The following is a 25,734-nucleotide window of genomic DNA, read 5'->3' as shown; positions in this document are numbered from 1 at the left end:
CTGGATTGCAAGATGGAACTTGCATCCCACTTCGGCTGCAATGTCCTATTAGTCTTTGCTATAGAGGATAAAGCCTATAGGATGATTAATTCTCATAGATCATCCATTGCAGCACCCAGCAGCTTGGGAGAGGGCATGCTCAAGGGAGAACGTATTTTGCTGCAAAGGTGGCTTAAAAGGAGTCAAGTTGATAAACCCACCAGTCGGTCTTAAGGTATTATCTTTGGGATATGGACTTTGTATTGGCTTGTTTAAAAACTGGCCGGTCGATTAAAGCATTTTTTGTGGAACACTTTTCAGTCATTCTCGTGGTTATTGTTCCCCTGTAAGCGTATCACACATTAGGTCCTTCTCCAGAGAGTCGTTACCTTCCACCTACCCAGAAGGCCAGAAACTGGCATGAAGAATAAGTATACTAGCATGCCGAAGTGGCATATGTATGGCAGTGGCTCTGCCTATTTTATTTTGTTTAGATTATTAAAAACGTTATACTTTCGTAGTTAATTACAAATGGCAATAACTTACTTAAGACGCAACATTCTAAAACCATCATTTCATTCATTAATTCAATAGAATACAATACACTATATATCTATCAGGGTCTCCCTTTCTAACTTCCAAGATTACATTTCTACCTATCCGACAAATTACTCCCACCCTACTTCATTATGGTGGACTACATTTCCCCCCAACTTTGTGTGTATCGCTATTAAAATATTCACTAAAGCAATGGTCATTGAGATGGAGTATCCATGTAAGAGCCTAACCCACATAACTTCATAATTTAAATCCTCTAATCTCCTTATAAACTTCCCTAGCCACATTTTCCTCGGCCCTAATGTTGCACTACATCCAATGAGCCAGTGTGTTGGCGTTTCTGCCTCCCCAGGCTTTTTACAGAGCTGACAATTTCTTTCATGCCAAGGGATCCCTCTTATGGGACTTCACCTTTTGTAGGCAGCCTAGTAAATTGAGACTAAAGAGCATAGAAATCGAACGCCATTTCTACCCTGTGAATCTCATCACGGTTGACTGCATCTCCGTCTATTTCATCAGGTGTGTGGTTAGCTTCCTTTGTAATTTATATAATGACATTCTCTATATCGCGTCCCCATTTTACAATTTTCATTTTGTTGTACATCTTCAATGGGCTTTCCATCAATGTAATTTTGTCGGAGTCCATTTGAGCAGCACCCCCAAAATTGTTCAATCCTTTCTCATAATAATTGCTTGAAGATGTATACAAATCTTCAAATAGTGAACCTTGTTGTGGAGCCAATATTGCCTTGAACTATGTTGCACTATTGGGGGATTGTACAATTACTGGGCTATTTTTACTGCAACCCACCCCCTGAACTGTCAACTTGTGTTTGAAATCGATCCCCTTTTCACCCCGAATATATGTGGTGGGTATAGTGTATAAGGGATATAAAGGGGTTTGCGGGGGTCTCCCCCCGCATGTATATGGGGTGAAAAGGGGGTGGAAATAAAAAAATGGATATTTTGGGGGGGTCGCAGTAAAAACAGCGCAGTATTCAAATAGGGTTAGATCGAATAGGGACCTATCATATCATGATCCCATCCATTGCCTATGAAGGCAGCACCCTTGTTAAAATGTGGTTGGTATCTAAAATATTCTTGTCTGCTTCATTATGTATTTGTTATTTAAAAATGTGCACGTTTATGTACTTATTTTCTTTTTTTACACCCGCAAACTACTTCTGGTAATGTCGCCAAAGTTAAAGAGGAACTGATGCCGCGGGGTCAAAGGCCTGTGATGTCACTTGTGATACTCCCGGCATTTTGGTGAATCTGCGTCCCTGGAGCTCCATGCTACCGCCTGGAGAGGAGTCAGATAGAATCCTACAACACACACTGGGGCCATAACGCCAGAGGGAGAAGAGCAGCAGTATTATTCAAAGTAAACCTCTTTAGCCACTAATCCATGTTACCACCCAGAGGAAATTAGCTGGAGTACCGAAGGCTGCCACAGGAACTTGAGAATTGGTCAGCTAGGCACTATGCAAACGAAAGGAAACTGGCGGAGCTGGAGGAACCCTCTATAGAAAGGAGCAGCTCAGAAATGTTGGGGGTAAGGCACCAGGCTGAATGTGAAGCCTAATGACGGGCGGGTGACCCCTAAGGATCTATGAACCTTGCTGGCACTCTGGCCTCTTGACTCCCTGCTTGTGAACCCAGGAAATTGGAGCAACCTAATTTCTGTTCATTACAAGCCCAAGGCCACCATGCTCCCTGCCTGGATCCTCGAGAGCTGTACTCTTTTTGAGGAACCCTAGGCTCTGTGGACTACTGTTCAGTGGTACTAGATGGAAATCTCATAACTCTGCAAAGAAACAGATAAAGGGAAAATATTGAGGCTTTTTTGTAGAGGAATCTCCCTTTGGGGGCTCTAAACCTGACAGATGCGGTCTGCAAGTGCAACGACTTTGCGATGCCGGCGGCATTCACTAATGAAGCCACTCTGGCCTCGAAGTCCCTGCATGAGTCCCATCCCTGGAAATTTTGAGTCTAAAACTGAAGGCCTCGGTAAGGGAGTAAATGCGACAGACCTCTCCCTCTGCCCCCTGCTTCATCAGGTGGCAAGAATGCAGAAAGACTCTCAGTGCAACATCTGGCAGATAAATTATCCTTGATGTGAAGACCTTGAAACCAGAGCTAGGAGAAGCAATAGTAGATGGATATTTTTGAAAGATGGTGAAGGAGGGGACCTTCATGTTTTTTTTTTTACAGATGGTCTTCAAGAAGCTTCTACCAGGTGACAAAGAAGATTGCTCTCTAGAAAGTGTACACAGGGTGGGCCAAGTAATGAGTCCTAGCAGCATACATAAGGATATTCTTTTTAAGCCTCAATTAGTTCAGCTTCAAGTAAAAACAGTAAGTGCAGCATAACAGCCCTGGCCCTTGGAGATTTGCAATTCTTGAATGCAGCTATTTCAAGATGCGGCAGTGGCTACTCTATGGAGGAGAAAAAACGCTAAAACCTATTAGTGTTAACCCTAAGGGCAGATGAGATCTGCTTCAGGTGGCATTTCACAGCGGGCTCTACAGTTGGAACACAAAGGGAAACTGACTATCCAGTCCTTGGAAGGGGGGGGCGCTTTTGGGAAGAAAGCCAGAGTCTGGGGTGGTCTCAAAGGTCCATCGAAGTGCTGCAAGCACCCACACTTGGGAGATGGCAAAAGCCATAGGAGGTCTAAAGACTAAAGCCCACTGAAGCACACATGCTGCTAAGATTCTAGACCTTCCCAGCCCGAAGGATTTATGAACGCTAGCAGCAAGTGGAGTGGTCGGGTAGGATTCCAGCTCTCAAGCGATGACCCTCCATAGACATTCGGTCTCAGAGGGTAGATGGAGTTGCCCATCTCCTCAGACAACTTCAATGTGTTCCACATCCATGAGAAGGGGTGGGCGGGTGAGGGGGTTTAGACATGGCAGTGTTCCATTCGACTACTGGTTGATTCAAATGTGGTCGGGAAAGTCTCCAAAATGGTTTGAGTAAGATACCATTCACATATGTTTGGGAGGGGAGGGGGGAAGCAGAGGGAGTGTGGGGTCTGCTAACGTGAGAACTGAAACAAGGAATGGACGACCAAGAACTGGGAATTTGAATTACATGTACATGCCAATGATTTACTGGGTGAAATATGGTTACAATCCTGTCCATTAACATTAGATACCTCAACTCGCCACATAAGGGAAAACAACTGCTACACCTTTTACAACAAAAAGACGTAGGTTTGGGGTTTGTGCAAGAGACACACCACCATAAAGAAGATGTGCAAAGGATGGCCCATAAGTTGTACTCTGTACAACACTGGGCATACTGACCTAGCAAAAAGGGGGTGGCGATTCTAATTTATGAAAGGCCATACAAGGAACAGGGCTCTGCAACCTGTGGCTCTCCAGATGTTTTAGACTAAAACTCTCATAAAGCCGCCCCACAACGAAGATGGATAGGGCTGATGGGATTTGTATTCCAAAATCTAGAGAGCCGAAGGCTGGAGATCTCCTATTGTAAAATAACACACACAAGGGTAGACTGCGAGGATCGCTATATATGAGCAAAGGGCACATTAGGTAAACACAGGGTAAACATGGGCTCAATATATGCCCCAAATGACCTTACTCCTTTGCGCCACATTGTTCTTACCTTTCATTGAACTGCCCATGTCCAAAAAGCAGTTCCTGCTTCTTTGCCCCATTACGTGCACTAAAAACTACAAATCCCCCTTTTTTTTTTTTTTGTCGTTCCTGAGCCTTGATAATCCTTGGTCAGGTGCGTCCGGGACTAGCTGCTCTGTGCTAGTCTGAGTTTCGGCGTTTGCGCCTGGGCAATCGGATCCATCAGTCTTACCTAGCTGTACTAGTAAACTTCACTTGGTAAGTTGCGTATATTTCTTATTGTTTTGTACATGCAACTGTGCCCTGACATGGTGTTATTAGCGACTCAAAAAGCAACCAGACAATCTATCACTGATAAATACGGTTGTATGCTAATGTGCTGACTGACACACCTACTAAGATAACTACTATCCTGCAAGGCAATTGCCCCCTATACCGTCCACCGGAGGACGATATGAATGCACAAGTAGAGGCATCATTGGTTGTGCTAAATAAGGCTTCTATAAAGTCTTTGTACCCCCACTGATCAAGTATCACCTCAAATAGCTATTTTACATCCTATCCCCTCTGGGCCAGAGGTTTTCTGGGACAGTAAGAATCGTATTGTCATAAATATTTCAAAAACGTACTAAACAGATTGGATGGTGAACCAATCCTGCTGAATGGACTGACATTAAAGATACCCTACTGAATACTCGTTCCTTAGGGAAATCTGCCATTGATGACCATGATTTTATAGGAGTGTACATCATGGCTATAACAGAAACTTTGCTTAAAGATTCAAGTGATCCTGTTATTGTCCTGGCTACCCCTAAAGGCTTCGCGTTCTATGGCCAAATAGAGACTAGGGAAGCGGGGTGTGAGTGAAGGCGGGGGTCACACTCATTGTTAAAGTGAAGCTATGCTTTTTTTGACCTTCTGCGACATGTGAAGGTTGTGAAATATTCAATCTTCCTCCCCTGTGCTTTGCACTAATATTGTGTTATATCGACCCCCTAACAAAATGCTTAGATTAAATGAGGAGAGTACGAGCATATGGGCAGGGTTCAATAAACCAAATTCATTGACCCTGCTGATGGGTTATATCAATAGGTGTAGAGGTAGTGCTGCTGGCAAAGAAGCTATCACTTGAACAAACTTTGAAAAATATTGAGGTAGTGCTCCATAATAATGTACCTACACATATTACAGGAAGAATCTTAGACTGGGTTGCCTCCAGAAATTTACAGATTAGTCCTATCACTACCGAAATCTTGTGTTTTGGTCTGACCACTCTTCGATTAACTTACAAAGGATTATAGTTGGATCCTTTTTCCACCCTAAACATTTTTCTTACTGTACTTTCTCTTTCCTTCTAGTCTTTTATTGGGGCATCCTTTATACTGCCATATTGAAGATCTCAGAAATGGAAAAGTAAAACACCTGTGACCAAAATGCTATATTAGGAAACATCATTTTAGGAATACAAATGTATTGGGTGAGTTATCCTGCCCTTTTTTCAAAGACACCACTAGTCTTTTGAGTCAGTAATTTATGAAACCATGTAAGACATTTGCTTTCAATTGTTTATTTTTTTGTTAAATCCAGGAAATCTTTCCTGATGGGCCATTGGATAGTAAATGGTGAAACAGGTGTTGAGAGAATAGAAATAAAAACGTTCTTTTTGGAATCAAAATACTGTAAAATTGTTATTCAAATAAGAAAAAATCACAACAAAACACTACACGTTTCTATATCATCACTGGCTCTTATTATTCTAATGCTAGTTGGCGCATTAGACTATCCCTTCTCATTTAACAGTAACTTCCACATTACTTTACCAGGGAAGCTGGCCCTGCAATGCAATCCTCTCAAAAGTGTTATGAGTAGGAACTTTAAAAAACGTTAGGCCGGAGGATTTCAGTAAATGTTTACATAGTATTATGGAAAATACCACAAACCATGACCCTCAGGATATCCTGGTAAGAAGCTATGATCAAGACTTGTTAGAAAGGCTTAACGAAACGGCACCTATGGTCAGGGACCAGCAGAACCATTGTACCTGGTTTTCCTCTGATCTGGTTAAATTTAAGCAAGACAAGACGAAAGCTGAACAGCACTGGATTAAAGATATGACTGAGGAAAATAAATCTACTTGGAAAAGTATAGAGAAGGGATACTTGAAGCAAAGAAAAACCATTTTAATGGGGAAATCGAAAATTCCAGTACCAACACTTGGAAACCTTTTGAAATCTTAAAAAGCTTGGAAAAATCTCATCTAAAAATCGGAGACCTTTCTTCCGTCTACAGAGGATTGTCTGGACATACAACAAGTGTTTGCTAATAAAATCACTGGCGCACACGCTAGGATTGCCTCAACCTGTTCCTGCTGCGTCACCTTAGATAGGTATTGCAACTTTAACTGAAAATCTTTCAACCTTTTGCTTTCTCGCTTATCCAGGTACAGGATATGGAGAAAATATTGAAAAAGATGCATCCTACATCCTGCTCGGGGGACTTTATTGCAGCTAAGATAATATTGAAAAACATCTGTTTTTGCTCCCTTTCTAATATGATTCATCAATGCCACTTCCTCTAGAAGACTATCCCTGATAGTATTAAGGTGGTTGTGGTCACCCCACTATTTAAAAAAAAAAAAAAAGGCACATCTAGACCCCGAAGCCTCTAAAAATCTCAGGCCGATCACAAATGTCCCGTTTCTCCTAAAAAAAAATTGTGGATATAGTTGCTGCAGTACAGCTACAAGAGCATCTGGATGAGGTTAACATTTTGCACCCCAGACAGTCTGGTGTTAGATCAAATTACGGCACAGAAAGTGCATTGCTGGATTGCCAGACTTGGATGTTGAATCTTGTCAATTGGAGCAGCACAGGATTACTGATGCTGCTTGACCTGTCGGCAGCTTTTGATCTTCTGGATCATGATAAAGCTCCTATCTACTTCATCCTCTGTGAGACAATGTTCATCATCTGCTATTGAATGGATTGAGTCATTCCTCTCTGATAGGTTGTCTTGAGTATGTTGGGGGCAGGTCTCTTCTACTAAATAAAAATCCACTTGTGGCGTCCCTCAGGACACGTGTCTTTCCTCAGCACTTTTCAATATATGTCTACATCCCCTATGTAACATTCTTGATATAGAGGGAGCTAGATTCACCAATTATGCTGAGGACACGCAGCCGTTGATTGAATTTTCCTTGCATCCTTAGTGTAGTCATTGCTTTACTCAAAGTATATATAAGCTGTTCAAAGATTGGATGACAGCGAATTAGCTTTGTCTGAATAGTGTGAAGACAGAGTTATAGTTTTACGATACCCCCAGGCTAGAATGAAATTGGACCCTTGTTTCCGGAACTTCTCCATTAATGGTCATTGTATTGAAACACAAGACAAGGCCAAAACACTTGGCGTGGTACTGGGCTGTATTTTAGGGGCCGATTCACATGTGGACAGTTTAATCAAAGTCCCAATACCATCTCAGATTACTTAGGATGGCGAGTAAGTACTGTGAAACTTTAGTGAGGGCCACCATTCTGCGCTGGCTAGATTATTGTAATGCGCTCCTTTGTGGGACAAGTAAGAACTGTATAAGTAAATTACAAACTCTACACAATGACAGGGTGCATATCAATAAAACTATTCCAAAAAAGGTATCTGATCACTTTGGCCAGGAGGGAGCTCCATTGGTTGCTGGTTGAATACAGGATTCTGTTTAAGATCGACACATTGACACATACATGTCTGCATGGATCTGCTCCTACACATCTCAAAGTCTGTTTGCAACCACAAAGGAGATCAACCAGATCTGTTACCTATCGGCTAGTATGCCCAAAGGTGAAGAGAACAAGAGGGAAGGGACATTCTTTTCTTGTTCAGGAGACATGTGTTTGGAATGAGTTGAACTTTGCAGAGAAAAGTCTCATTTCGTAAATGACTCCAGACCAATACTATTACTGATATCTTTATACATCCATCATAACCGCTGGCTGAACTGTTGGTTATTGTAACTTGTTTGGTGTGCGCCCTGATGCCTGTGGGCTGCAGGGAGTTATAAGCAATAAAAACTAAAAGCCAATCAGGAGACATTTTAAAAATCCACCTTACATAACTTTTTTTAGCTTTCGCTGAGGGGAACCTAATTGGGGGAAGGGGGACTTCAACATGATAATGGAGAAAAACCTAGATCATTCTAAGGGGGAGGCCTCTCTGACACCACAAGTCTCAGTCTGCAAGACACTAGAGAACAAGGCCTGATAGATATATGGAGTGTGAATCGCGGAAACTAAAGTGATTACTTATTTTTCTCAGTGTACATGGGGTTTACACCTGCATTGACTATATACTAACCTCTAGCGCACTCCAGATGAGTTTAGCAGATATCAATAGGAACCATAACCATTTCAGACCATGGGCTGTTGTAATTGACTCCTAAAGAAATGGCAGGAATCGAATCGCTTGTATCCGAATACTTTGAGCTCATTCAGGCTGACCAGCCATCCCCTAACACAAGATGGATGCCTTTTGAGGCAGTTATGAGGGGGACACTTCTGGTGGCAGGAAAAGCTCAATTCCCTACGTTCTAAGGAGCATGGGCCACTTTCAGAAGAGTTAAAGAGCACAGGGGACCTACATAGAAAAACGGAGAGAGCACAACTGAAAACGAAACACACATTTTGAGAGCGAGCTAACAAAACTGGTAGCTTCTCGCCAGATATCTGAGAGCAAGGGAAAACCGTAAATGTATCCAGGTGATACGAGAGGAGAGAGGACAGAGATAGTTTTTCAGGGTTTCAATAAGTAAACTATATAGCTTGGAAGAAACCATTAGTTCCCACCAAAAGTGTTAAATTAATAAAGCTAAGGCCATGAAAAATTAACTAGGAATGACAGTTAGAATAAGGCAGACCTTTTTCGGAAGTAAGAGAGCTTAAGGGCCACCTCAACCTAAAATTTGAACAAAGCACCAGGAATTGGCGGTTTCACGCTCGATCCTACAGAAGATTAATTTCCAAACCCTGCAAACCCCTGGAGGTACTGCTAAGTTCCTTTCTCCAACTGGGAGAATTGCTGAGACACTTGTGCAAGCAACTGTCCGTATCAGTCACAAGCCAGACAAGGACCCTGAATGCGGTGGCTCATATGGGCTGATAGCCTTATTAAATCTAGACTACAAGATGTTCACCAAAATTTGCGACAAGACCGGAGTGAGTATTGTCACTGTTGGTCCACCCAAGCCAGACTGGCTTCATTAAGGGTAGGCACACCTTTAATAATGTAAGAAGAGTGGGCCATTTGATTGATACGATACAACACTTCAGAGAAACCACCTCAGCTCCCATGACCCTGCATGCCGTAGAAAGGTTTCTCGAAGAGGCTGTAGAAGGGATGGGCTTTAGAGTCCATTTTAGGGGCTGGATCAAAGCACTGCTGTCGGAACCTAGCTCAAGGATCAGGGCGTGTGGTTTTCTTTCTGGTCCAATCAAAGTCAGGAGCGGGGTGCAATAAGGCTCCCTCCCTCCGGTTGCCATAGCTATGGAGGCACTAGCACAGAGAATTCGGGCCAACCATATGAGTAGTGGCATTAAGTTTGGGAAGGTGGTGCATAAGCTTACAATGTTTGCAGACAACGTGCTACTCTTCCTCTGTGACATGGCCAGCGTTGTGGCCCTGTCAGGGGAGGGAGTGGGGAGCCCGACCCCCTACCCTGATATGGTGCTCGAGTGCAGCCCCTGCTTACCTGCTGTGCGAAAGCACAGCCAAGCAGGAAGACCGCCACGGGAGAGCGCCGACGTTCAGGGGCCACCACGGGGAATACAGAGCGCTGTAGCATGAGGAAACGCCAGAGATCACGCAGCGGCGGTCTTCATTCTTGAAAGGGTTACCGTGAACACGGCAATGATGGACGCGGCACCAAGGGTGCCACGTCAACTAAAACACTGGCAGCCTCTGTTATTCGTACCTCAACCCAAAATGATCCCCGGCATAATGAGTTGACTGTTGAGCCTTTCCCATTGTCCTAGTGTTCCCTTTTCAATGTTTAAATTTAGACAGTAGGTGGATTTAACAGTCTGCGCATGACTTCTTGCCATTCCTTGGGGCCATCTTCGCTCTGCCTATACAAACAAGAGTGAAGGTCGAAAATGTGTGCTAGCCTCACAAAATCTGTGCTGTTGAGTGGTATTTTATGATTAATCTGTCTTTTTTGTTGCTCATAGATTTCAGAAGTGTGGGGGCACGAATAACTGATAAAAAGGCAGCCTTTCCGATGAACTATAACATCCGGACTATAAACGTAATGCTGCTCACTGCTGCTGTTGAGCGTCCGCGTAGGAGACGATGCTACCCTACCCCGCCTTTTACGGGGTTCCTTCTGCCCCTGTTCTACTGCTACTTTTGTGCTCAAGCGTGATCTTCCCCAAGAATGGACATGTTTCCCTCCATAATCTGGCCACCACCTGTTCGCCCACTACTGCTGATGCATCACCCCGTGAAAGTTAACATTGTAGAAAACACTGCTTATTTTGCAGCTGTTCCTCCTTGTTGGGCAAATGAATTGTGTAATATTCTGCTGTCCACTTTATCTCCACTTAACCAGTCTGCCCCCGCTGCTGCCGGCGATCTTGCGTCAACATATTTTTGTGACACACTGATCTCGCACCCACTAGTGATTCAGTGTATCCCACAAAAACCGAACACTGTTGTCAATAAATGTTGCATGCTTGTGTCGCTCTGGTGAAGGACATCAGGTTGTCACTACTAGAGGCAATCCAAATATGCCGAAACAGTTCAAACGTCTGGAGAAACAGTATCTGGAAAGTTTTACTAAAGTTTATACCGACAAAGTTTGAAATCCGTGCAAACCACAGTAAACCATACATTGGGATGCCTGTAATGTCTGTAATGCTTAAAATAGGAGACCAACTAAATTACTCTGCATTCAATATGTGTATTTCTTTTCTGTGTTGCTAATTATTTTGTAGGGCACACGTTGACCATATGTATGTCGTGAAATAAATAAGAAAATACACTTTTTTTAAATGTTGAACAAGTGAAACTCTGGAATAATGTTCATGCCATTAAAATGTTCTACCCTGTAGCTGTCCTCTTCTACACAAATCTATTCTCAAAGGCATATAGTTGGGAGACTCCAGTTTGTGGAAACCAGCGTGTTTCTTGTTTATGTCGAGGGACTCGCTGTGTCCGCCCTTGTTATTTTGGTGCAATATTGCAAGGATTAAGTGCGCAAATGCAGTGAAATTGTTTGTCTCATAGCTTTAGACTGTCTCTAGTTACTACTGCTCCGAGGGATTTCCCTCAGTGGTGAAATAGTTTTGTTTAGCTATATGTGATTTCCTTACGTCCACTGTTTCCACTGGTATATGTTGGTATTGTTTGGTATGGTATGGTATAACAGTCACCCAGAGCCATTGAATTTCTGAACGATGCAAGTCTGCATAGGCAGAAGTGGGTGCATAGAACAAGTGCATGTAATACAATTAACGGTGTAGATAACAGCAAATGGGCCTTACAACGATTCTGCAGTTTTTCCAAGTGAATTGAGGCGCCACCATGCAGGGAGAGGAGACAAGGGAAAAACAGACGATCTCCAAGGCATGGTGCATTCAGATCGTGCAAGTGTGCAGGCAGGAGAGGGGTGGGGACCAAGTGCACCCAGTCAGTCAGAAACTGGGGTAAGAGCTGAGAGATGCCACTCTCATGGGTCATTGACCAAGTGCAGTAACAATGAGGCTAGCGCAGACCCGGAGGCAAGTGTGAGAGGACTGGCAAGCATGCCGGGGACCTGTGAGACTGAGGTACACCAGGCGACCAGTCTGCAGGCTATGCGGAAAAGGAGGGCAAGAGGGATAAAGCAGAGAGAAAGGTTAGCAGGGTAGAGGGGGAGAGAGAAGGAATAGAAGAGGAATGTCTTAAGGAGTTTCCGGAGCTTAAGGAGAGCAGGCTCAAGATGGAGTGCTGCAGGGAGGCTATTCCAGAGGAAGACCCCTGCAGAGGATAAAGATTTCCCTCCAAATCTCTGCTTGGAGAACCGGCTCACTCGCAAAAGGTTGGAGGTAGATGAGTGGAGGGCTCGGGAAGGACAGTATTTAGGTAGGCAACGTTACAGATAGGTAGGCCCTAGGCCCCAGCAAGCCTTGTGGACAATGCAGAGGATCTTGAACTTGATCCTTGCAGCCACATGAAGCCAGTGGAGGGATTTCAGCACCGGAGAGATGTGGTCCCTGGGCTTGAGGCCAAGGATAAGTCTTGCGGTTCTGTTCTGGATGAGTTGCAGAGGGCGCAGAGCAGAGGCAGGGAGGTTGAGAAAGAGGCTGTTGCAGTAGTCCAGCCTTGAGAGACCAGGGCTCTGGAGACAGTGAGCCATTGGGGGAAGGTGAGAAAAGGAAGAGTACCTCTGAGGAGGTGTAGCTGGTAGTTGTACCTTTTTAGAGATGTTCGAAATGTGAGTGGAGAAGGAGAGAGAGAGAGTGGAGTCGAAGATGTCCCCAAGGTTTTTTGCCTCGCAGGTGGGTGCGGGCACAGGGCCAGGGGAGGCCGGCCAGAGTGAGTGGGAAAGCGTGAGCAGGAGTCCCAATGCAAATGGTCTCAGTCTTACTGGCATTGAGGCAGAGGTCGTTTGCAGCACACCATCACTGAATTGTAGACAGGAGTCGGATATGAGCGAGGTAGAGGAGGTGGATGAAGGTAGCCTGAAGGAGCATTGCGTGTCATCTGCATAGCACTGGAAGTTAGAGATGAAAGTGGCTATCACACGTGCAAGGGCAGCCATGTAGACATTGAAGAACCAGAGGGATAGGTTAGGACCCTGGGGAACGCCACAGGTTGAAAGTGATAGAGAGAAAGGACCCAAGTTCTGCCTGGGATGGGTGGTTGGAAAGAAAGGAGGTTAACCATGCCAGAGCCTGACCTGCAATACCCAGGGTGTCATGCAGACATGCGATCAGAATGTTGTGGTTTACCGTGTCAAAAACAGAATTATAATACATGTAATTCGAACGATGACATTATATAGAGAAAAAGGCGTCTGTTTGCTCAGCAATTTTACCTCCTCACCTTCGCAACCCTTGACAGGCTCCAGACCTGTCCACTCTCCAATTTCACAGAACGGTCAAAAACTTGTACAACCTTAACCGGATCCGAATACAACGGGTCACCCTTTTTCTTTATAACAGCTTTCCTTATTATATCTAGATCGCCCACTTCAACTATAGTATTCTTTCTTGGAAATGTTTCATTAACTTTCTCAGCACACTTCCTCTTTCGTTCATCCATATTCCTTTTCACTTCATCCACCACCTCATCCGTTTCTCTGGCCCGGCCTAACCAAGCTGGGGATAACATCGTGTTACTCCTCCGTCCTCTCATTAATTCAAATGGACTCACTCTTGTTTCGGCATTAGGAGCCATCCGCAACGCATACATTCGTTCCTTTACCGCAACTTTCCTGCCCAACCCACACGCATTGGCATTCCTAATACCTTCCATTATACAGGGGTTGCCCTCTCGATCATACCATTGGCTTGAGGGTAATACAATGCAGTCTTTTTATGCTTGATTCCACATCTGTACATGTACTCTTGAAAGAAACCTCCAGTAAACTGTGGACCGTTGTCCGTCAACACACTCCTTGGCAAGCCCTCTCTCTCAAATATCTCTTCCAGAAATGCTACAATAGATTGACCCGTGACTTCTCTCAATATTTTGAACTCCGTCCACCTTGAAAACATATCTACTATGGCCAACACAAACCTACCACGACCTCTGCCCATATCCACTGGCCCTAAGATATCCATGGCAAGGTCTTGCCACACACCCTTAGGACCTTCAACTCCTTTCACAGGTTGCACTACAGCAGATATGCTCTTCCCTGACTTTATGCAGTCTACACATCCTCCCACTGTTTTCTCAATCTCGCGGTCCATACCCGGCCACCAATAATCGGCCTTAATTACTCCCTTGGTTTTATACATACCAATATGGCCTTGATGCGCAATAGCAATTAGTTTTTTTTCTAAAACATACTGGAACAACAAGCTTATCCCATCGATATATTAGACCATTCTTCACAGATGATTCCTCTCTCACCTCCCACAAAGGCCGCTCTTCTCCAGATAACAATCTTTTCTCTGGCCAACCATCCTTGATAAAATTGGTTATCCGCCTCCACATTTCATCAGACAACAATGCTTCAACCCATTCTTCTTTATGAAGTACACCTTCCACCGTAGCAAATACCATACTTTCAACTTCAACAGACTCCTCATCTTCCTCATCACTAATCCTTACTCTAGGTGCATGATCGGCCTGCACATTGTCCTTACCGGCTACCACTTCAATGTTAAACTTGTGACATTGCAATCTTGTCACCCAACAGGCAACTCTCCTTGAAACTTTGTCCAACCCTTTGCTTTCAAATATAGCCTTCAGTGGCTTGTGGTCTGTTCTTAACACAAATTCCTGACCCCACACAAAGTTTTTCAGTTTTTCTATACCCCAATGGCATGCCAAAGCCTCTTTTTCCAAAACCGAGTAGTTCAATTCAGGACCTCTCAACATGCGCGAGGCATGTAACACCACGGATTCTGCACCATCCATTCCCACTTGCGACATAACCACTCCAATACCAGTTTCACTCGCATCAACAGACAAGATTGTCCTTTTTTTAGTATCATACATGGCTAAGGGTTTTGCCATATCAATCTCAGACTTAATCTCAACAAATTCCTTTTCACACTCTGCATTCCAAACAAATTCCACTCCTTTTCTCAACAATGCTCTCAGCAAGGTAACCTTATCCGCATATTTTTCAATGAAACGATGGTAAAACTCTATTGTCCCCAAAAATGAACGTAACTCTGCCTTATTCTTTGGAGACTCCATTCTTTTAATTCCATCTACCAACACGTTTTTGGGCCTTAAACCTTCCTCCGATATTTTGTGTCCTAAATACTCCACTACTTGAGTAGAAAAGACACATTTCTCACTTCGTAAGGTAATACCTCGTGTTCTGAAAATGTCTAAAACCTTATTGAGTTTCCTTTTTAAATCTTCTTCAGTACTGCCACAAACCAACACATCATCCTGGAAGCACCAAACATCGTTAATACCTTTGAATAATCCATCCATGACTTTTTGGAAAACTGATGAAGCTCATATTAATCCGAAAGGCATGCGCCGAAACTGGTAAATGCCTTCGTATGTGATAAAAGCTGTCAGTTTTCGTGACTCGGCATCAAGGTTAATCTGATGATAGGCGCTCGCCATATCCAATTTGGCAAAGTATTTGGCATTTCCTATCCTAGACAGAAGTTCTCCCATATTTGGAAGGGGATGGCGGTCAGCAACCACACATCGATTCAATTCTCTTAGATCTATGCATACTCTCAAATCCCCACCGGACTTTTTCACAACAACCACAGGGAAAATCCATTCAACCGCCTTCGCTGGTTCAATAATGCCAGCTTTCTCCAGTTTCTCCAACTCCACTCTCACAGCATCACGCAATGACATCGGTAACGGTCTAAGTTTTGCCGCCACGGGCCTGGAACCCTCCTTCAGCACAGTTTTGTGAATCATCCCTTTCAAACACCCAACGCTATTATTAAACACATCTGGATACTTGGCAATGAAACTTTTAGAACTATCATCCAAACTACAGTCCATGGATAGTTTTTCTACATTTAACACTTGTTCTTTACTATTGGGATCTAATTTAATACATAGTCCCCTTTGTTCTCTCCATCCCAACAGCGTCTCACCCTTCTTGGTGATATATATTTTTCCGCGCGTAACCCTGTCTTTAAATTTAAAAGTTGCAGGACAACATCCTACCACATTGATCCTACTGCCACTATAGCCCCCGTGTGTCTTGTCTGATGGGCTTAAATCGTCCATTCTACCTCCCAGTACATTTTCATACACCGCGTTTGACATCAAAGTGATTTTGGAACATGAGTCCGCTAGCATTTTAACTTGGCAACCATTCACTTCCACCCAAGCTGAAGGATGCTCGCATTCATCCATTCCGGAACATTGAACCATATTCACAGTAACAATTTCATTTTCTGAACCTTCATATTCATCTGAGGATGGCCCATCTGGCTCCTCAACCAACATAACGCTCCTCCCAGCACCGACACTGTAATTGGCACAACAATTTGCAAAATGTCCCCATCTTTTACAGATGTTACATATAGCTCTTCTTCCAGGGCAGATCGGAGAATTAGATAGGTGGCGGGCACTCCCACACCTAAAACACAGGCACTCCTGTCTCCTTTTTCCCACTTGTACATTTTCTTCTTGCACAGATTTATTTGCTATTTGGTTACCATTACCACCCTTGCTTTGATACATGACAGTCGATTTGGCCGTTTTGCCCTTCTTTTTCTTTTGGTCTTTTGGGGTTTCTATCCTCTTGTCACCTACTTTCAAGACCTCAACCTGTTGGACAGCTTTGGATTCTTTCACAGCAAGTTTTGCCACACATTTCAAAGTATGCTCAATTCTTTTTGCAATCCCAATTACTTCATCTAAGCAAGGGTCATCTTTTAGCCACACTTCCTCTCTGATCCTGTCATTGGCACAATGTAACATGAACTGATCTCTAATATGTTCATCCAGACTTACACCAAATTTGCAGTTCAGCGATAAATGCCTAAGCGCAGTGATGTATTCCTCTACAGTTTCACCCTCATGCTGAGATCTCATACCAAGGTGATAGCGTTCCAACACAGTACTTATCTTTAGTTCAAAATGTTTATCTAGTTTTGCCAATGCTGCATCAAAGTCATTCATACCTTCCTCAACATCCAGTTCGCTTAATTCAGGTAAAGTTTCAAATATTCGCTGCCCCTCATACCCCAGAAGATGCATAAGCATAGCCAACTTTCTTTCTACTGACATGCCATTGCCACATGTGGCTTTCACATAATGGAGAAAACCTTTTTTCCAGGGCCCCCATTTAATTCTCGGGGGGCCCGGGGTCGGTAAAAACATCTGGGGACGCGGGATTCCGGATACAGCCATGGTGCCAATCCAAGTCTGTAGTGCTCTCCGAAATCAGCTACCAATCCACCAAAAGCGAAAAACAGAATGTCACTCACTTGCCACCTGCAGCCAATGTTTGAAAGTATAAGCGCTCACCTCATGTAAAAACACTGCTCTCCTCTTAACAATTCCACCATGTGATATCAAAACCAAACATGCGCAATATTGCTTGCAGGTCTCCAGAAGGTAAGGTCAGAGAAGGTTCAGCGCACTTTCCCTTCAGTCCAACATCGTAGGCCAGGTCGGGGGGGGGCAGCTCCTCACCCGTAGGCCTGGCGGTTGGAGGTCTCAGTCCGGCTCCAGCTCCTCAGCTCCGGATAACTACTCCCACTCCAGCTGCTGCTTTCCTCTTGCAGCACATCCCATCCTCGTCGCCAATGTAAAGCAATAAACTGGGCACAACAAGTTGAACAAATGGTTTATTGCTTGTAGGGATAAGCTGGGTAGTAGAGACCCCCAACCATCTGCACAAGTAGACTGACTCCTCAAAGAATAACATTCTAACACAAAGCTCAGGATTGCTCTGATGTCATCAATAGCTAGGATTCCATCAGTAGAACAAGGAATGGAAATCAGATAACACATTAACATATAATAGAAAAGACATCAACATAACACAGAAAATAAATGGTTTCTAGGTGAGGGGCAATGGAGAGACTTGGGCAGTGGAAGGACGTCAGTTTCTTGTAAGAACAAGAAGTGGAAACATTCTGTGCTTGAAACAAAGAACCAAGACTCTCTGAACTGAAGTAGGAAATGTTCATGACAGTTGTGTGGACGGAGAGTGTGCCATAGAGAAGGAACTCCCACTGAGACAGTTCTGTCTTCTCTGCTATTGTGTTTGGATGGAGGAACTCGAGGGAGGGAAAGCATTTCCCCTACCATTAAATAGGCTGAGGGTTCTACCTATGTTACTCCTAATACAGGAAAAGAATCTGCAGTGGAGACCTATATTGGATTTCGTAAGATAAGCAAATTGATTAAAGAAGAATCGTTCAGTATGTCTGTGCTGCAGAGTCCTCTTCAGCCACAAAAAGATGGATTTTCTGGTCACAGTAAATAAACAGTACGCTTATTTTCATATCCCCTTCTCCTCACCCATTGAATGTTTCTTTGGTTCACAGTCAACCAGCAGCACTATCGGTAATGGTGACCCTTTGCCTCATGTCTTCTCCAATAGTGATCACACATTTCTTGGCTCTGATGGCTTAGCATGTGTTCAAACAGGGTGTTCGTGTTGAATGTCTTGACTGGTTACTCGAGGCCCCACCTAAGTATGACTGGTGCACAATGATCGCTTAGCTCTAGAACTGATAGCATTGCGGGGGTTCTCTGTGAGCAGAGAAAAATCAATATTTCAGCCGTCCTAATGGGCAAAGGGTTTAGGCATGCCTTTGAACTTCGCTATCTGTCTTTTCTGGCTGTTGAAAGAAAGACAAACCACTCTGTTTGCTCTGGTTCAAAGACTTTCTAGGATGACTGCAGTCCTTCCTGGTAATGATGGGATCATGTCTAGAGCTAGAGCTGTAGTTAATAAAAAGCATGAAACCGCTGCAAGAGAACCTGGACAACCAGTGGGTGCAGTTCAGCTACATGGAAAGACAGGTAAGTCTTAGACCCAGAGTTTCAGACGAGACTCTGCTGGTGGCCAAGGCATACCGATATTGTCAGTGCTTCAGCTCCTTGACTTATAGCCATTGTTAGAACAAATGTCTCTTGGTCAGTTTGTGCCACCTATTTGAACCATGTACAGGTGAAGGGCTAATAAACGCCTTGCGAAAGCTTGCTGCACTTAAATGTGCTCAAGCTAAGAACGATATGTCTCCCACTAAAGTCCCTCCTGCCTGTGGTGATGGTACTAACAGTTCAGTTGGACAAAATGTTGATCATGTTTTACATCCTGAAACACACGCACAAAGTGAAGACAAACAGCTGTGGATTGAGCAATCAAACATGGCATCAGTAACCCAGTAGGACACCTACCAAGTATGGTATCCCTCCCAGCCGTCACTGGAATCCCAGATGATCATAAACTTCACTGCATATTCACTCAACTAACTCTTGGGTATCTCTGTCCTGTCATTATTTGTTTCCGTCTCACTGTATCAATGTTTGCGCCCCGATGCCAGTGGCGAAGAAGGCAACGTGCCAAAACATCACCAGCAGTATCACCACACCTAATACAAAGGAGATGCTCACTTTCCGCATTGCAGACAGGTATTTATTCTTTTCTGGCAATTAACTTCATTCCTATAGTGCAATCCAGTCTCTAGTACACCAAGTGTAAGGATCCGGATATCCCCAGCCTCTCAGTTTCGGTACTCTGATCATCTGCACCTCTGTTGTTGGGACCTGATCAAGCCACCAGTATATCTGTGCCTTCTAACCAGATAGCCGGGCTCGATTCTTCATCATGACCCTAAGTTGCTAGCCTTGTGCTGTTACTGGAGAGGTCAAGATTCAGATATTTAATGTTACAGAGGAGTGCATCAAAGTCCTAGCAGCAGCCAGAAACCCGCATTACACAAAGCAGTTCTGTGTCTGTGACACTGCATACAGCCTTAAAACTAATGCCAGAACAGAGTCTGCAATGAGATGAGCGGCGCCACAACATCTTTTCCACTGTAGGTGAGACATGTTCTGTCACTGTTGTTGCAGTTACTTTTATTGTTATATCTGCTTTGCCACTGTTAATATGTATTGCTTTGGAATCTATTGAAAACATGTGACTTGATTCAAGATTCGATGGTGGAATAGATAAGAAATGGTACCTGTAACTGCTACTCTTCAGCTTTTTTCCAGTGTTGAGACTTTTCATAGATTTGCATCTAAGAGACCTTGCTCCCAGGCAAAGTAGGTAGGGCTGATGTGTCATATGCTGCACAACTCTGTACATGAATCTTTAAATCGCATCCCAAGGTGGAGCCTAAATCTACCCATTTCGTATATCAAGAGGAAAATTACCAAAAATGATGGGCTTCTCAATTTAGTTTCTGTTTAAGTACTATTTTATGTAACACTAACCAGGATTCTCAGCGGTCGATTGGGACCCAGACACTCCTGGAAAGTAAATTTTAGGCAAGTAACTAGTTTCTTCTTTATTATACCTTGTACTCAGATATTCATCTTTGTCGGGCTCAACAAAATATTATACTTATCGCTTGTAGTTGAGATAAATGTAGGAACACTGAATACCTTATTTTTTTTTTTTTCTTTTTTTTTTTTTAAACCCTCTTCTTTTCATTGACATTTTGTACAACTGCCTTAACCTCTAAAATCACAACCATGTACCTTTCGATTTGAAAACAATACTCAAGCTATGAAATCAGCAAAACAAAGCCTCCTTTTGTACAAATGCCAAAAGTATGGTCTTTGGCACCTCTTACTTTTTTGTAAGGCTAGCAATGCTGTTCTTATATCCTCAGCTGAAAGCTTTATTTCCTTCTATCTGTGCACACAAAGATTAAACGGTGGAACACTCATAGAGGATTACCACGTGAGAATTCAGATCAAAACGTGTCTATATGTGCCCCTCTTTAGTTGTCCAAAGTGTCTTTCAAAGGTTTGTTCTTCAGCCTTCCTTCTGTATCGGTTTCAAAATCTCCCAAACTCATGCCTTTCCCTTTTTGTTTAGGTCTCATTTCAAGCTATAAAACATATTTTTCAACATGGAGAATGTTTTTGTTTCACCTAGTTCGTGGTCTTCCTTTCTTTGGTACATATGCCATTTTGTGTGATCTGCGTACATTTGTCTTCAGCCTGAACTACTTAAAGGGTGTCTAGCCTCTGGCACAATTGCAGAAGATATGAATTGGCATTTAGATCAATGACTTAGTTCTTGGCTGATTTACTGAACTAACCTTTCTCTTGTACTCTGCAGGCACATTCAAGATCCAGCAAGCCAGCGGTTAACTTGGAACAAGCCTCCAAAGAGCGTATTGGTCATCAAAAAAATCAGAGATGCCAGCCTTTTGCAGCCCTTCAAAGAACTTTGCATATTTCTTACTGAGGTACCTATCAATTTGTAACCGTTCTGTGAAATTTGTCTTTGGAATATGGCCTGACGTTGTGAGCTATTGTTGATTCTTTAAATTATGTTGCATGTGTTCACTAATCTTCTTCATATGGGACATGATACTAAGGTTGCCATGTTTCTAATAGCTCCCACTCGTGGCAGACCTAGTTCTGCAGCAAACTGGAAGAAGCCACAATCAGCTATGTCTAAGCCCTCTCTTACCACCCCCACCACCGATTGAAACCATCACCTTCAACCTAATCTGTAGTTCTCTTCAAACCCAGCACCTCCTTCAATTATGACTTTGCCGACCTGGTCACCACGATGTGCCCCACACATGCTAAGGTATTCCTTGAGGACTTCAACCTTCAATGCAGCACAGCCACCAAGACTGAAAAGGAGCATTGGTCAGCCTATTACACACTGAACCCCACTAGCACCCTAAAGACCTAACCCACTAGCAAGGCAACATGCTCATTAGTTCCTTGATGAATCTCTATTAGCACCCTGGCAGGGGGGAGCCAGCCAATCGGGTGGCTAATGACGCAGGCTTGAACCGCTGGTCTACATCAAGCTAAAGATTGTGAGACAGAACTTTACCAAGCAATACCAGGAGAAGGGTGTTCTTCTCCTTGTCCCGAACTAGTAGTTGTGTCAAGGACACCAGGGGAAGGGAGTTATTCCCCCTGGCCTTGTTGTGAACTGCGCCAAGCAATACCAGGAGAAGTCATTCCCCTGGTCCTGAACTGGGAGTTGTGCTGGAGACACCAGGGGAAGGGAGTCCTTCCCCCTGGTTTTATTGGAAACTATATAAATCTGCACCAGGAGAAGAGAGCCATTCATGGAGCTGCTGGGATCCTTTCTTGCCAGCCACATCATTCACGTTCACTAATACACAGTTGATACTCAACCCTACCTCCCAAAATATCTTGCATCAAAGACATCCACCAGCTCACGCCCTGCCTCATGCTGATACAAACGTGTGGATGTTTTAGTGCCTACCTCAAATTGAACTTCACCAAAACAGAATTCTCCCCCTCCTCCCACCCCCCAATGAAACCAAATGCACCTATATCTAGACCTGGCTGTCCGCCATGACCGTAGAGGGCTTCACACCACAGCTGACACCATTTACCACGTCCCTTGGATTCCAAATTGAGTCATCTCTCCTTCAAAATACACATAGCAAATAAAACCCAGGGAGCTTAGTACCAATTGGTTCTCTTGCGGATAATCCGCCGTTCCTTCCGGCAAATAATTTCTGCTCCATTGTACTGGCTTTCGTCCTCTTACCTGGACGTGCTAACACCCTGCTCACTGGCCTACATACCTCCTCCTTTACATGAATGAGAAACATCCTCTACGCTACATACCACGTCATCAAAGGCCTCTGCAAAGCTGACCACATTACGGCCACAGCTGTTGAACTACACTGGTTGCCCCTACAAACATGCATCGCCTTCAAGGCCAGCTGAATCATTTGAAAAACGTTTGTGTTCCCTCCTATTTTTGTGATAGGCCACCATCTCTGGCGGCAAGCACTCCACAAGGAGCAAATCTGGTCAGATTAGAGATGGAAAAATGGAAAAACAGGAAACGGGCTTGGTCGACATACGCCCCCATGCTGTGGAACTTGGTTCCCTCCAAATTGGACTTACACCAATCCTTGTGCAATTTCACAAAGTAGTTTGGAACTCGCCTCTTCTACACACACTGTAACACGCCTGATCCCACCTCTATCTGACCCCACCACATCCGTCATCACTGCTCCTGTTACTTAAATGTAATGTAACACAATCCTTTTATAACATTGCCCCCTAACTGGTGATCCTATCAACCAACGATGTACAGTGCTCAATAAGGCCAGATCAGCCATTGCCGCCACATTAGATTAGGGCAGCAACAAATGCATTCTATGTTCAATTTGTCAATTCATTTAATTTCAAACTCTTGGTCCGTTTTGGGAGTCCGGTAGAATGCTTCTGCGCCAATCCAAAATGTGTCCATGTATGTGATGTCATGACGTTGGACACCCTCTTCTAAACTTGACAGATCAGGATGGGCAAAACGCTGGCAGTGGGCGCTGCACTGGAGGCAAGCCAGACGGAGCACAGACCTCTATTCCCCAAGTGACCTGCGTGTGGCTTCGCCTTTGCCATGTGCTGCGGAAGGGCCCTGATTGCTAATTAAATATTTCATACGATTGTGTTGTGTTTTTTATTTAAACCTCTGTCCCTGCTAGGATAATCCTCGGTACAATAGACGGACCTTGCAATTTTCCCTATTAATATTCATTTTGTAGACCTTTTACTGCTGCCTGTTAAGACGCAAGAATCGTTTTTTGCATGTACATTTTAGAAAAGTCCTACATAAAATGTCTGCCTCTTTATGAAAGCACTGCAGAGTACGTGCAGCCCTTGTGGGACGGAGATGGTTGAGCTGGAATGAATACTTATTTTAGAACACCATTTGCTGGAGCTAATAGCTTGGACCTTATTCGAATCTGTACAGCACAGCCTCAAGCGAAGCATTCACTGCTGGGAGAAAGGGGTTCTGGAGCATCCGATGTGTCTCTGCCTTTTCTGGCAGCCTCTCATTTTGGGATGAAGCATTTAGCATCATGGAGCCTAATCCTGATTCTTGCAGATTGTACCTGGCATTAATGAAATCTGGGAACATGCTGACAGGCGACATCTCTCTGAGATTAGTAGGGCTGGGGGAGGGTCAGCATCCTGTAACCTCCCAAACCCAACCAGCCGTTCAGAAACGCTGTATGTCCTGAAATCACCCTACTGTGGTATAGGCAATCGGCTTGTATCAGTAGAGCGACACCCAGAGAAGTCGGAATGATGCCTACTCCACCAGGTTACTACTGTCTGACCTCAAAACGTAATCCGTGGCTTTCGCTCAAACAAGTTCGATGATAATGCTGACATTTTGTCAATCCGCCATTTCTCTGTCCCTGTGAGATCTCAGCTCAGAGTGGAAAGGGCATATTTCAAAAGCAGAAACCACTTGCCCGAGCATAATCAGGAGGCCACCGAAAATAACTCTGCTTGCCCCTAGGAAATGGAACTGGAGAGCCTGGTAAAATGAATGCACAGCTCTCCGCAGGCGAAAACATCCTGGAAGTTTGGAGCACTGCAAAACCTACAGATGGGAGAATCTCACCTAAAGATGTGACATTTTTTACAGAAGAAGAAAGTCATTAAATGACTTAATGTTTCTGTGAATGGTCCTCCAGCATGCTAGAAAAAAAGAGCATTACATTGCATGCAAATAGAAGATAGAATTTCAAGCAACTAATTATTAGCAGAGGGGGCTTGTATAGTGACATTACAAAGGCCTTCTGATTATTGTTCAGCCATGCAATATCCGACAGCTGGACTAATTATTTTTGTACGACACAGCCGTATTCTATGGGGTGCAATGATAAAGGTGAATGGTTGTTATATACTTCACATTTTGAACAAATGCTCAGTGAATAATGTGCAAATTACATGCTCGAGTGTCCGATGAGTGAAGGATGCATTCAATGCATGTCTTCTTGACAGGCCACATTTTAGAATGGCCAACCCTATATTGCATTCATACAAAAGAGGTAACCGGGACCCCTCTCTCGAAAGAACACAACATGATAACCTGCTCAGTGGTTTTTAACCACTTTGAGAGTTCGCAGCCATCTGCTTTTTGCTCACTGTACCTTTCACAGATGGGGAAATATCCATTTGCATATCAGTCTTCGTCCCGCCCACATGGGCAGTCCAGCACCGAAATGCTATGGCAATTCTCTTCTGAACAAGAGTACCAACAGCAACCCCTATATTGCATTCATAAGCCACATAACTGGTATTAGCCATACGTGTATATTGTGTGATACTTGCAAAATAATGGCGTGAAAGCATGTTGTAATGTAGTTCTTCAAGCTAGATGCTTGCCGCTAAGCACTGAAAGTGGTATTCAATGTACCGTTCCCAGAAGGAATTGCAATTTACGGCAATAGTTGTACGAATGGGCTTGGCTCTGTGATCATTTGGGTGAATGCATAGTTTTCAGGGATTTTACCAGAAGAAAATGTAATTAAAAGAATGGGTGAGAGCTTCCCTTACTGTCCAGCAGAACTTTCTGTTGGTGATGGTATTACGCTGTCATGTTGTGGATGCGTGACAGCCTTGAGGTGTGTTCAAGAGGTCCTTAGAGTTGTGGGACTATTAACCAGGCAATCCTATTGGATTCCGTGCTGCTTATAATTAGAGGGGGTTCTGGTAAAGCTGAGCCTGCTGGTGGAGGTGTCAGAGACAGGAACATGCTATGTGCAATATGATTGCTGTGCGGCACAAAAGTAATTTCACAAAACATTCTCTCCCACCGCACCAGATTGGCTTCAGGTGCCAGAGGAAGAACTCATGCTGACCATATATGTACTGATTTGGTATATAAGCCATTGGAATGCAGTATGTGAGTTTTAAATTAGAGTTCAAATGTGTAATACAATGCATGGCTTGCTAGTTA

At 43.9% G+C, this 25,734-nt stretch overlaps 1 protein-coding gene across 6 annotated transcripts in view; it reads left to right on the top strand.

Annotated features, from left to right (window-relative positions):
- NADK (NAD kinase) overlaps positions 1-25,734 on the top strand; it is a 798,433-nt gene that overhangs the window by 683,404 nt on the left and 89,295 nt on the right. For all 6 annotated transcript variants that reach the window (XM_069610162.1, XM_069610161.1, XM_069610163.1 and 3 more), the window contains one exon: positions 21,088-21,217. In XM_069610162.1, the coding sequence (XP_069466263.1) occupies positions 21,088-21,217 (130 nt within the window). The remainder of the gene's footprint in view (positions 1-21,087; positions 21,218-25,734) is intronic.

The sequence above is a fragment of the Ambystoma mexicanum genome, chromosome 8 (genome assembly GCF_040938575.1).
Source record: "Ambystoma mexicanum isolate Mex_15411 chromosome 8, UKY_AmexF1_1, whole genome shotgun sequence".
Lineage (NCBI taxonomy): Eukaryota > Metazoa > Chordata > Amphibia > Caudata > Ambystomatidae > Ambystoma > Ambystoma mexicanum.
This window is presented reverse-complemented; position numbering and strand designations above follow the sequence as displayed.